The sequence below is a fragment of the Dermochelys coriacea genome, chromosome 1 (assembly GCF_009764565.3).
Source record: "Dermochelys coriacea isolate rDerCor1 chromosome 1, rDerCor1.pri.v4, whole genome shotgun sequence".
NCBI classification, from domain to species: Eukaryota; Metazoa; Chordata; order Testudines; family Dermochelyidae; genus Dermochelys; species Dermochelys coriacea.
Window position 1 is genome coordinate 266,513,145 of NC_050068.2, and position 12,158 is coordinate 266,525,302.

The following is a 12,158-nucleotide window of genomic DNA, read 5'->3' on the forward strand; positions in this document are numbered from 1 at the left end:
CCCCAGCCCCCACCCCTCCAACATGTGCAAATATTAAACAAAATTAGCAACAACAGAGTGGTTATTTGGGTTTTATACCAGAGAAGTTTGATTCAAGCGAACCTTCAGATATAAATATTGTTCCCTGCCCTGTATCTGTCTCCACCTCCCCACCCACACACACACTCTCACTCCCCTATAATTGAATGGTCTTTAAGGAGTCTTATTCTTTTTGGCTAAAGGGACTTATCTGAGGAACAGAGGAGTGGCCATAACACATTTATCATTGATTCTTGTATTCTGCCTGTGATAACCATTAGAACTTCCAGAGGAAGGTGAAAAGACTCAGTTGCACCGAACAGCTAAACCTGAAAGGGTCTGAGCCACTGTATTTGAGGTTCTGACAAAGGCTCAGCTCCCACTGAAGTCATCTTGAACGGATCTTCCACGGAATCAGTGCAGTCTATTTCACAGTTAGGACTGAGCTCCTAGCTAAATGTGTAATAGTGTATAAGGAGAAGGAAATCACTGAGGACTTCTAGGATGATCAAACAATTAAAAATAATAATTATGATCATTAGAGATTGTCCTATAAAGCTCAGATATGTTGGCTCCCAAACTGAGGTGTTTGTGTCTCTCTTTATTAATAATAATTTGCACTTAATGTATGTGCCCTGTAGATAAGAATTACCCTTAGCATGCTGAAGTGCAACTATTACTGTTCATAAAGTAGTTTATCCCAGTGATTTTCAAACTGTGGAATGCTGGCTGGCTGTCTTTCTTGTTCCTCCCTACCAAGTTAAAAAGACAGATTATATATATAACTAACTGTTCCATGTAAACATTTGCTGTAGCTGCCACAGACATGTTATGTGATTGTAAATGGAAGGGGAGATTGTCTGTGAGGTTGTGAATATGAAGGGAGATAATGCTCTTGCTCACTCTCTCTTTCTCAAGTAAGATATGGTGGATGCAAAGAAATAATTTGAGAATGGTTGATGCAACCCTTTTTGTAATCTAATCACAATATTTGACTACTTCCTGTGATGCTAAATCCCAAAAGATTGACTATACACTGTTAGAAAAAGCTTTTTCTTGTAACTATTCCAAATTTAATCAAATAGGTAGCCAACTAACCCTTTTAGAATTTAGCTGAAAGGATTCTAAAAGAGCAAAAAAGTGTGTTGGGTTTTCTTCTGTTCTAATAGAACAGGACTTACTTGTGGCATTTTTAAATGTATAGGAAAAGGGGTTTGTATGATTTGGATAATCAAATTATTACAAAATTAATAGACCATTGCTTTTTAATAGACCATATTGTGTAAAAGGACAACTATATTTTTGATGTAGTGGTAAAGAGACTGGCTCAAATTCTCTGCATTTATTTACATCAGCAGAGAATTTGGCCCATTCTATTTGGTTTTATCTGTATATTCTGGACTGGATTTTGCTGTATATGAAAGTGATTGTGGTCAGGGAAAGAGGATTGGCTGACTTCCTTGTCTCTCTTGTTTAATTATGTGTGTGGAAGATAAGTCATCTGTGGATTCAAATGAATATGTCTCAGGGTGAACCTACACTGGAGCTGGAAGGTGTAATTTCAGCTTGCTGAGATGTAGGCTGACCAGGTAGCACGTGTGAAAAATCAGGAATGAGGGTGAAGGGCCATTACTGCCTATAAAAGACAAAGCCCTGAATATTGGAACCATCCCTATAAAATCAGGATACCCGGTCACCCTACTGAGACATACCTGCACTAGCTCTGATCTAGCTAGTGCACTAGAAATAGAAGTGCAGCTGCAGCAGCATGGTGGCAGGATGGGCTAGCCAGTCTGAGACCCTAGGTATTCAATTGGGCAGCTATCCTGTCCTGCTTCTGCCACTACACTGTTATGTTTAGCATGGGTATGTCTACTTTAGCTGAAATTCATACCTCCCACATTCAGCGAACGGATACTCTAAGGATAGTCCCACTTATGCACTCAATTGCACTACAGTAACAGCCCGATTAGTGCCTATATCATGTTTTAAATTTCTAATCTTATCATCCACTTTACATTGGCTATAAAAGATGCATTATAACCCCACATAACAAGATTGATATAGGACATAAAACATCACAAAGTAAACAGGGTCATTTTACTTGATTTTACTGAGACATTTATCATAATGTAAAACAAACAGTTTACTGAAATTCTTCATTAAGAAAATATTATTATTGCCACAATGAGCTTTTGAGTGCAGCTAAAGGTTTAAGATGATATAGCATGCTCCATTGTAATCTTGGTAGCTTCCAAAGATGGTAGAAAAAAATCTAAAGCCATTTTATGATATCAAACATATACTGATGGCAGAGAGAGTGTAAAATTAGAATATCTGAGAATCGGGTCATTTCTTTAAATAGAAACCCTTTTTCCCAAAAAATATACCATACCTCATTCACAGCAATGGAGAGACTGCAGCAATACGTAAAAGGAAAGAGCTATAGGCCCAAAACTATAGACTTTACTCACATAAATGATCTGATTCACGGAAACAAGGGCTGCTAGGCTAAGGCTTATAATTTTACCCAAATTTTATTCTAGAAAAATATATTTAAAGCGCTTCACAATAAGGAACTGAGTGAAAATTTTATCTTTATGGGACTATGATGAATAGGAAGATGATTTTCGTTTCAAAATTATTTTTTCATGCAAACACAAAAATCAGGGGTGGGGGAGGTTGAGGGAAATAATCTCTACAGTAACCATTATGTTGCTTTATCCAACCTGGGTGCATCATGTATAAAGAAAAAAGTTTCTCTCCTTGAATGAAAGCATTGTTGGAATAATAGTTTCAGCAATCTTGGTTACACATTCCCCTGTTGCTGTTGGGTGACCATATTTGACTATATTTTAATTTAATAATTTTAAATTTTCTTCACTCTCTTCGCTCAGCAGGAACCTAAAACTTGACCAAACTTTTGTACTGGTGATCCCTTTCACACAGCAAGCGTGCGACCCACCCTTATAAATTAAAACCACATTTTTTATATCTAACACTATTATAAATATTGGAGGCAAAGTGGGGTTTGGGTGGGGAGGCTGATAGCTCATGACCCCCATGTCATAACCTTGCACCCCCTGAGAGGTCACGACCCCCAGTTTGAGAACCCCTGTCCTACATAGGCAACCATGGCCAGACTTCTGTGTCTATGGGCTTCCTAGTAAACACACATTGTGGTAGGGGGAATGTCATTAAATTACCATGAATCCCACAACCCATTATGGCCTTTTCCTTACTTGAAGGGCCCTGCTCCCACAATCACAGCCAAGCAGACAGACCTGCTACACCAATGCTAAATTCAATAGGGCTGTGTAAGGAGCCCTCAGTCCATCCCACACAGATCTGATTGAAAGCCAAACTTAGGTTTGCCAGTTATATTTCTATTAGCTCTTTTTCTGTGCTACAAGGAGAGAATTACTCCAGCTTACATTTAGCCATTTGGCAGGATTTTCCATGAATGAATAAGCAAGTACATATGGATACTGTCTGACTAAGAGGCAGTTGGGCAGGAGGGGCTGGGACACTTGTCACACGAATCACACATTTTCAGAGTGTGCCACAAGTACTCCTTTTCTTTTTGCGAATACAGACTAACACAGCTGCTACTCTGAAACCTGTCATTTTCAGATATTATGACCTATCTTGAAAATTTCCATTTTCATAATGGTAGGAAGTCTGTTCCTCTATGTCCTGCATTACTCCCTTTTGCTTTCTCCATGCCTTTTTCTGCACATCATTGTTTTGACTGGTAGTGCCGTATGTTTTCTTTGCACTAACAAAAGTATCACTGCTCAGTTCCATTTCTTCAGCCAGTTCATCTTGGTCAATTATGCCACATTTATCTTCGCTGTGGCTTTCAGGATCAGCCCATTTTTGCTTCTCACCAGAAGCAAAGATAGCATAGAATATCACTCCACTGTAGTGCACGAGAGCTGCTATCAGAAAGACATTTTGCCACTCTTCCCGGGTCTGAAAGAATGATATAGGACTCATTAGGTTTGCAGTAAATGGAAATCCTAACCGCTGGATTAGACCAGAGTTAGCACACATTGTATACTGATTGATTGTCTGATTCCTAATTTTATAAATAAAACATTTGAAGAAAATAATTGTAAAGAATATTTCTTTTTCCTCCATAATGATAGCTAATAAAATACTAATGGGATTTCCCTTCAGGTTGTAGGACACTCATGAAGTTAGAAGACCATGGCCCTTACTAAATGCGAGGAGGCAAACCCAATTTCAGAGCGATGATTGCTCAGGAACCTCAGCAGTATTACACTGCAGTTTTCCAAGTAACTCTTGCGGGTTTTTCTGCAGGAGAGCATGATACCACGCTAAGACAGTATCCTAGTGAAATTTCAGGGCAAGATTCTTAGCAGGTATAAACTGGTATCCCTCTTCCATTGATACCAGCTGAGGATACAGCACCTAGTATTTTGGTAAAGGGAAAAAAAAACACACACACACACTGCTGAAAAAAATTAGAGATCCAATAACCTTTGAAATGATCTTAATCTTGCACGTAATTTAATCCTCATTCTAGAAACAAGAAAGGAAACATTACCTTGTGTTTAGTCATCGCACCAACAATGAGTGGGCACACCATTCCTGACAGCGTCCCCACACCATTGGAGATCCCCATCAGAATGCTGGCATACCGGGGTGCAATATCCAAATGGTTGACATTAAATCCTGTAACAGCAGCAGCAACAACAATCAACTGCACGGTCAGTTTCATGCCATGGGGCTAATATGATTTTCTTAACAGTGGTTAAAGGAGATTGAAAAAGGATCGGGAATCCACACTGCATTGACTAGGGAGAATGGGGAGCAATTCCTCTGCTTTTAGCAAAGAAAGGGGAACCTGCACCCCTTTATCCTGCTTCCCCCTTCTTTTAACCCCTGCAGCTCCACTTTTGGGGCATAACAGAGTACAGGAGATATTGCTTATTTTGACTACTTGATCCTTTAAGGCTTCAGTACCTGCAGTCACCTATGCATAATGACAGGTTTCAGAGTAGCAGCCATGTTAGTCTGTATTCGCAAAAAGAAAAGGAGTACTTGTGGCACCTTAGAGACTAACAAATTTATTTGAGCATAAGCTTTCGTGAGCTACAGCTCACTTCATCGGATGCAGGGAGCTGTAGCTCACGAAAGCTTATGCTCAAATAAATTTGTTAGTCTCTAAGGTGCCACAAGTACTCCTTTTCTTTTTGCAGTCACCTAGCATCTGAAGTGTTGTACCCAACATTGAATTTTTAATTAAAGAATTAACAACTCATAAGTTTGAGACTCTTTAATTCTTCAACTGATTTTCATGCTTTAATTTAGGGAGCATTTTCAGAACTTTTTCCCCTGTAGTTTTAGTGACAATTTGCCAAAATATCAGACAGCCAGAATATATCGTGGAAAGTTTGATTACATTTCCTGTAGATTTCTAGTGGATAAATATTTTATTAGAAAAGAAACCCCAAGATAAAAAGCAATTTAAGTGATTGTCAAGCAGTGTAATACTGTAGGTAACAAAAGCTGTGTGTATCAGCTGTGGATAACTGCAAGGAAAAGCCATGTACATTCCAAATTGTATTTTCTTAAGAGTTCCAGGGAACTGAAAGCACTAGAAAGGCTGAGTACTGGTAAAATAGAAATTAGAAATAAAATCTCCTTTCCAATGAGAAAAATCCTGATATTTCTGCAGTGGAACACAAGCTTCCTCTTTATCAGGATCTCTCTGTGGTCAGCCTTCCATGCTCGTTCCCAGGAATTCCTGATGAACACGAGTCACCATCTGGAAAACAATGGTGTCCAAGGAGCTGCAGAGCCCAGCATGTGCTGGATAAGCCCATGGAGTTGAAAGTAACTACCTGCCCAGGGGCAGAGATAGTTATAGGACACACAGCGTGATGACCCAGCAGGTGCAGCTGGCAGGGGAAAAGCCAACTGACAACTTCAGGCAGTGGAGAAGTAATTCATACACTTTCTGCAAGTATCAGAGTTATAGAAGGACTGAAGGGGGCTGTCAGAGGAGCAAACAGATGGAACCAGCATGATTACAGTCTGAGAATTATATTGACTGTTTAAACCACATTTCAAACCTTCTCATCTTACATTTGAGTTTCAGAATAGTTAGCCCTGTATCCTATTAGGTTTAATGTTTTGAATGATAGCCCAATATTCTGAGGTAAATGTGTGTTGCAATCTGAAGAGCATGGAAGTATTGTAAACCTAGAGTGATAAAGACTCAGATTCTCACAAACTCCATATAATGCAGGTAATCCAGTAATAATTATTGGAGCAGGAAACAGGGCTTTCCCATAAGCAGCCATGTAAGTAGCTAATATGATGATTAATAAGATGAAGCTTTACCTGAAATAGCAAATCCACTAAATCCTACTGCCAGCACCAAGAAGGAGATAGCCACACCTCTTGTATGAGAGTAACCAACTACCAAAAGCAAAGTTGCTTCCATACCAAAACCTGCAAAAGAAACACAGGACTAAATTAAGTTCTATAAAATATACTGGTTAAAAAGACACCAATAATGACAAATCAATCTAGTGAGTTTTAAAATATGAGTTAATGCAAATCAGTTGCCAATTTTTTGTGGGTTCACTATAAGATTTTACTGTTTGTATGTTTATTTATTTTAATAGTTCTTCTTTTCCCTGTTGCTGTGTGAGAGACCCAGATAAAAAACCAGGGAAACTGACACACTGACTATACAGGGGAAACAGTGAACATGATTATATGCAAGGTACTGTCAAATACCTTAAGTAAACAAACTTGGAAAAAAGAGAAAAATATTTCTCTCCTGTAATTCATTTCAATTCTAGTGATCTGAGATGGCCTTTGTAACAATAGTAAATGGAGATTTTCTCAGACAGCTGTGAGACATTAATATTATAAATCATCAAGTACTACAAGGAACTTCCGGAAACTAACTTCTGTCTTTGTTAAGAAGTAGTGACCATTCTTCCAGGTGCATCAAGTATGGGTGACATAATGGCAATCCCCTGGTCAGTTAATTTGAGAATGTTCCTTGATGATTTAGAGTCACATTCAGACCTGCTCCAAGCAGATGCAGCTCTTGATTTACTTCATTCATACTGTGCCATATATAGGGACATAAGAACAAAGGAACTGACAAACTAGAGTAGTTCCAGGGTCTATCTAGCTTAGTAACTTTTCTCTGACTGTGATTAGTACCAGATGTTTCAGAGGAAGGTGTAAACCCCCAGCTGAGCAATTACGCAATAACTATGGCTACAATTTTGTCACGGATTCTGTGACTTTAAGAGATGCCCATCAGTTCAGGTTTCAGCCCTGGGTGGTGGGGCTGGGGGAGGAACCACCTCCACCCACTGACTCACCCCAGTGGGCAACCCAGCCTGCGCGTCAGTGTCAATGCCTCCGAGTTACCCTGTAATACTTTACTGTTAAATTGTTACCCATTTCTGTTGCCTTGACCATACCCGAAGTGAGAGAGGGGCTCTGTTTTTCTCCATTGCGCCTCTCCCTCGATATGTTCGGCCCCTGCCAGAATTACCACTGCCGTCCATCCCAGCATATTTCTGGCTTGTCCCCAGTAGCCAGGTCTGGGCAGGGAGCAGAGGAGATGGGCCACTGCAGCCTCCCCAGCCAGGCTCTCTCTCAGCCAGTTGCTGCACTGGACAGAGCAATGACCCAGAGCAGTCAGCTTCAGCCAGTGTGAGAAGTGGTTCCATCCCGCTCCCCACCCAGGCCCAGCTACCAGGGAGAGCAGCCAAACGTGCCATGGGGTAGACACAGTGGGAGGAAGACAGAGCCCCCTGCGGGTAACTCTGGCAGGGTGGGGAGAGCATAGCTAAGATATAAAGCCAGGAAGTTTGCAGCAGAAAGGGGCTGCAATGTGGAAGATGGCAGTCACTCTCTGGGCTTCGAGAGGGAAAAATAGGAAACCCATGAAAAGAGAAGTTGTGATTTGTGCAGAAATTGCAACACATGCCTATATGTTTGATCTGTAAAACCCAACAGTACCTCCACAATTCATGATTTTTCTTACAGTGGTAGTGGTTAAAATCTTTCTGCTTCGTAAAAAGTCAGCTAATTGCCCACCAATGGGAACAATAATTGTCATGACCATATGTGGAACGGCAGACAAAAGGCCAACCTGAAATTAAATAAAGTATATGTAAGCCAATGTCTTCTCTTGTTCTATTTTTATCTTTTGTTCAGCAATATTTTTTTCTTCTGGTATTTATTTGTTTAAACAGATACTAAGGCAGAGGATTCTGGGCTGCACCTTTTACTGAATTTTCAGCCCAGGGAGAAAGGGGTTATGGTATCTTTAAGCCACCTTTGTGTCCATACCAGTTTTGTGCTGCATTAGGAGCTGGAGAGGCCTTGGCATAATTTAGACAGCCCTGGAGGCCTAAGTTATGGCAGCCTCCTTTGGCTGGCCAGTAGGCCACAGCACTGCCAGAAATCTACTGCCCCTATCCTGCCTCTTTGGGGGTCCCCCTACACCAGGGCTTGTGACGGGGTCCTTGGGTGGCAGCTTTCCGGCTCTCTCCATAGCTTCTGCACCAGGGGAACTCTCCCTCAGCCTGAAATGGGGCTTTTAGGGCCCTTTTATGCCACTCTGTCCCTCTCTATCAGCTGAGAGGAGCCAGAGAATGGCTGGGAATCTCACCCTAGTATTTTCATACATTTCATACATTTTTCTTATAGTTCCTCTTGCTAAGGAGTTAATTAGAAGAAAGTTAAAATTCCACTTACCCCTGCACTTGTTATAAATAAACTTGGAAGGATTAGATTTTTATTGGTAAATGTCAGTAAACGTTGTTTTCACCATATACACAGCAACCAACAAAAATAATTCCATCTATAATAACTGAAATTTATGGCTAGGCAAAGAAAGAAAAATGCTACTTGAGCACTTACTAGGGTTTGATTTAAGGATATTTATTTTGTATATTTTGACATGTGATGTTGACAATTTGTGTTTTAATGGTTTAATAAAAGCTTTACCTTTTTCAATCTCAGTGTCTGCTGTCATTCAATTATTGTCTGACCCTCTCCCCTCATAATTTCCCACAACTGTGAAAATTTAAATAGATAAAATAAGAAAAAAAGCTTAAAGAGAAATGTTGATATTATCAGCTGTAACTGGCTTTGGAGGGAGTTGAGGCCTCTCACCACCTTGCAGGACCAGGTCCAAAGTGAAAGAGCTGGAATTAAGAAATGTACCTTACTTATTGCAAAGCCAAAGACCTCTTCAAAGTAAGCAGGCTGACTAATAAGCAGCAAATAGAAGGTCCAGCTTCTACAAAAGTTTGCCACGATGATTGCATACACTGGCATTGAAGTGAAAAACTTCTTCCAAGGGGTACTAAATTTCTAGAACAGACAAATTGAAGAAGATGTTTTGTACAGGTAAAAGCAAGGCAAAGACAGATTTTCCTTTCATATTGGTTGTATCCCCCAGTGCAACTTTACTGATTTCAGAACAGTTTCTCCTGATTTATACTGGTCTAAACAAGTGGAGAATCAGCTCCTTGGTTTGTGGCTGGGAGCAAGAAAGAGCTTCTTTCTTTGAAGGGTTAGGACTTTTGAGAGATTGTGTAGAGCAGTGTTTTCACACTGCGGGTCGCGACCCACTACTGGGTTGCAGAATGTAAGGCACTGGGTCACGCTGGCTCTGGTCAGCACTGCCGACCAGGCCATTAAAAGTCCCATTGGCAGTGCTGCCCAGCTATGGTAGTCTAGCCCCTACCTTTTCTGACACCGCACTGTGTGCTCTGGAAGCGGCCAGCAGCAGGTCCCGCTCCTAGGTGGGGGTGCCACAGGGCTCCACGTGCTGCCCCCACCCCAAGCACCAGCTCTGCACTCCCATTGGCCAGTTCCTGGCCAATGGGAGCTTGTGGGGGGTGCCTGCGGTTGAGAACCACATGCTTACCTCTGCCTTGGAGCTGGACCTGCTGCTGGCCGCTTCCAGGGCCCAGCGCAATCCACGGTGCCAGGACAGACAGAAAGCCTGCCTTAGCAGCACCCCCTGCACTGCTGACCAGCAGACACCCAAGTTAAGCCCATGTCCCAACCCTGCGCCCCAATCCCCTGCCCCAGCCCTGAGCCCCCCAAACCCAGAGCCCCTCCCTGCACCCCAAACCCCTCATTCCTGGCCCCACCCCAGAGCCTGCATCTCCAGCACAGAGTCCTGACCCTCTCATGCACCCCAACCCCCTGCCAGCCCTGATCCCACCCTGCCCCAGAGCCGCCTCCTGCACCCCAACCTCCTCATCCCCGGCCCCACCCCAGAGCCTGCACCCGGAGCCCTTCCTGCACCCCAACCCCCTGCCCGAGCCCAGACCCCCATTCCACACCCCGAACCTCTCATTACGAGCTCAGCCCTCACCTCCACACCGCAACCCTCTGCACCAGCCCTGAGCCCCTCTCACACCACAAATCCCTCATCCCCAGCTCAGTTGGGTCATGGGCATCAACAATTTTCTTCAACTGGGTCACCAGAAAAAAAAGTTTGAAAACCACTGGTGTAGAGCAACAGTGGTACAGTGGGTAATAAGAATTATAAAGTAAATTGCGGGAAAGCCTTGATATGTCCCTCAATGTCTAAATTGGGACTTGAACTAAAGTCCTTGGGATCAAATGGAATTTATGCAATTCACTATTCTCACTTTGAGTTTCCATTTATGCTTCAGTAATCTGTACAGCAGGAAGGAAATTACTTCGGAACCACGCTTATTTACAATAGAATTCCTAAAAGAAACAATTTGTAATGATGATAACATGGATATATATTTTTTTCTTCTCTTTAAAATGGATCTATTGCGTACACAGCATGGTATGAACTCCACATGGATGTATTTATGTGATCCAATTAATATTAAGGGTGCAATGGTACCTTGGATGTGCATGTGTATCTCTAGCCAAGGTCTGATTGATTTCAATTAATGCATCAGGTGTGCATCCAAGGGTAGAATTTGACAAATTATCCAATCAGCACGATTGTTAGCCAAATCATCAATAATCCAAAGACAATTTGGGTTATTTTGTTACAGAATGTTAAAGAATGTAAGCCAGAAAGGAATAGGTTGTGAAGAAACAGCTTTTGTTTTTACAAACAACAGCAAAACCAAGTTACATAAATGGAGGAAGACAAATTTGATTGGAAAATATATTTTGGAATTAGGTTTCCAGTCTGTTACTGGTAACAAAGCTAAGAAAAGATCTGGGGAGTGGAAGGGGGGGGTCAAAAACAAAAAAACATAGGCTGTTTTAAGATCCAGAGTGCCAGAGAACCCTGACTGTGCATTCAGAACTTCCACTGACAAGAATTGTAGGCAGCTTCTGATCTAGGTAGCAAAATTGACTTCATTTTTTCTGAACTCAGTTGGATTACTCATAAGCGAGATCAGAATCTGTCCCCTTAACTTTAGGCAGGAGTAGAACCCTTGAGCTGAAAGGACATTGAATTGTATATATTGATTAGATTTTTATATTTTTATGCATGGGCTGGATTTTGTAGTCTTTAAGAAAATAAAAGCTTCCCTTATGTATGCTAAAGTTCTACGCTGTATCCCTATTCACACACTGATATAATGCAAAGTTTTAATATGTTTGTTTGCCATAAATAACAATGACCACCAAAACCCAGGTATTTTCTGTCTATGACCATTAAATTATACTTACATTTGCACTTACACTAACTAGGCTGGCCCCTTCTCCTATACTTGTTTCTATGTATGTCCTTTCTTCACTGGTTATTGTTGGGTGTTCAGCAGGGCTCTCATAGGCATGAAACAGCCAGAACATGTACCAAACAATTCCAAACATTCCTGTAGAGGTAGAAAGAAAACAGATTGGTTTCAAATGCCATTGTGTAATGATAAAGTATCTATAATACCTAATGTTTCAATTATTTATCTGAGGACCAAATCAAATCAAACTTTGGCAGGAAATCTGCACAAATTCACATGGAAAAGTTATAGCTGTGTATTTATATTGTGCCCAACACAGTGGTATCTGAGCACCTATTCAGCACACTATACTTATGTGCCTGGGGAGGTGGGGGAAGGCAGAAGCACATATCTACATGGGATATTCCTTGGGGGCCGGGAGAATTGTGATTAATC

General features: G+C 41.4%; 1 protein-coding gene across 1 annotated transcript in view; it reads right to left on the bottom strand.

The window, feature by feature from the left end:
* Positions 1-2,143: 2,143 nt before the first annotated feature.
* SLC17A8 (solute carrier family 17 member 8) overlaps positions 2,144-12,158 on the bottom strand; it is a 40,229-nt gene continuing 30,214 nt past the window's right edge. Inside the window, exons 7-12 of the mRNA XM_043491522.1 lie at positions 11,722-11,861; positions 9,256-9,405; positions 8,044-8,176; positions 6,394-6,504; positions 4,592-4,719; positions 2,144-3,993 (exon numbers count right to left, since the gene is read on the bottom strand). Coding sequence (XP_043347457.1) covers positions 3,655-3,993; positions 4,592-4,719; positions 6,394-6,504; positions 8,044-8,176; positions 9,256-9,405; positions 11,722-11,861 — 1,001 coding nt within the window. The 3' untranslated portion in view covers positions 2,144-3,654. The remainder of the gene's footprint in view (positions 3,994-4,591; positions 4,720-6,393; positions 6,505-8,043; positions 8,177-9,255; positions 9,406-11,721; positions 11,862-12,158) is intronic.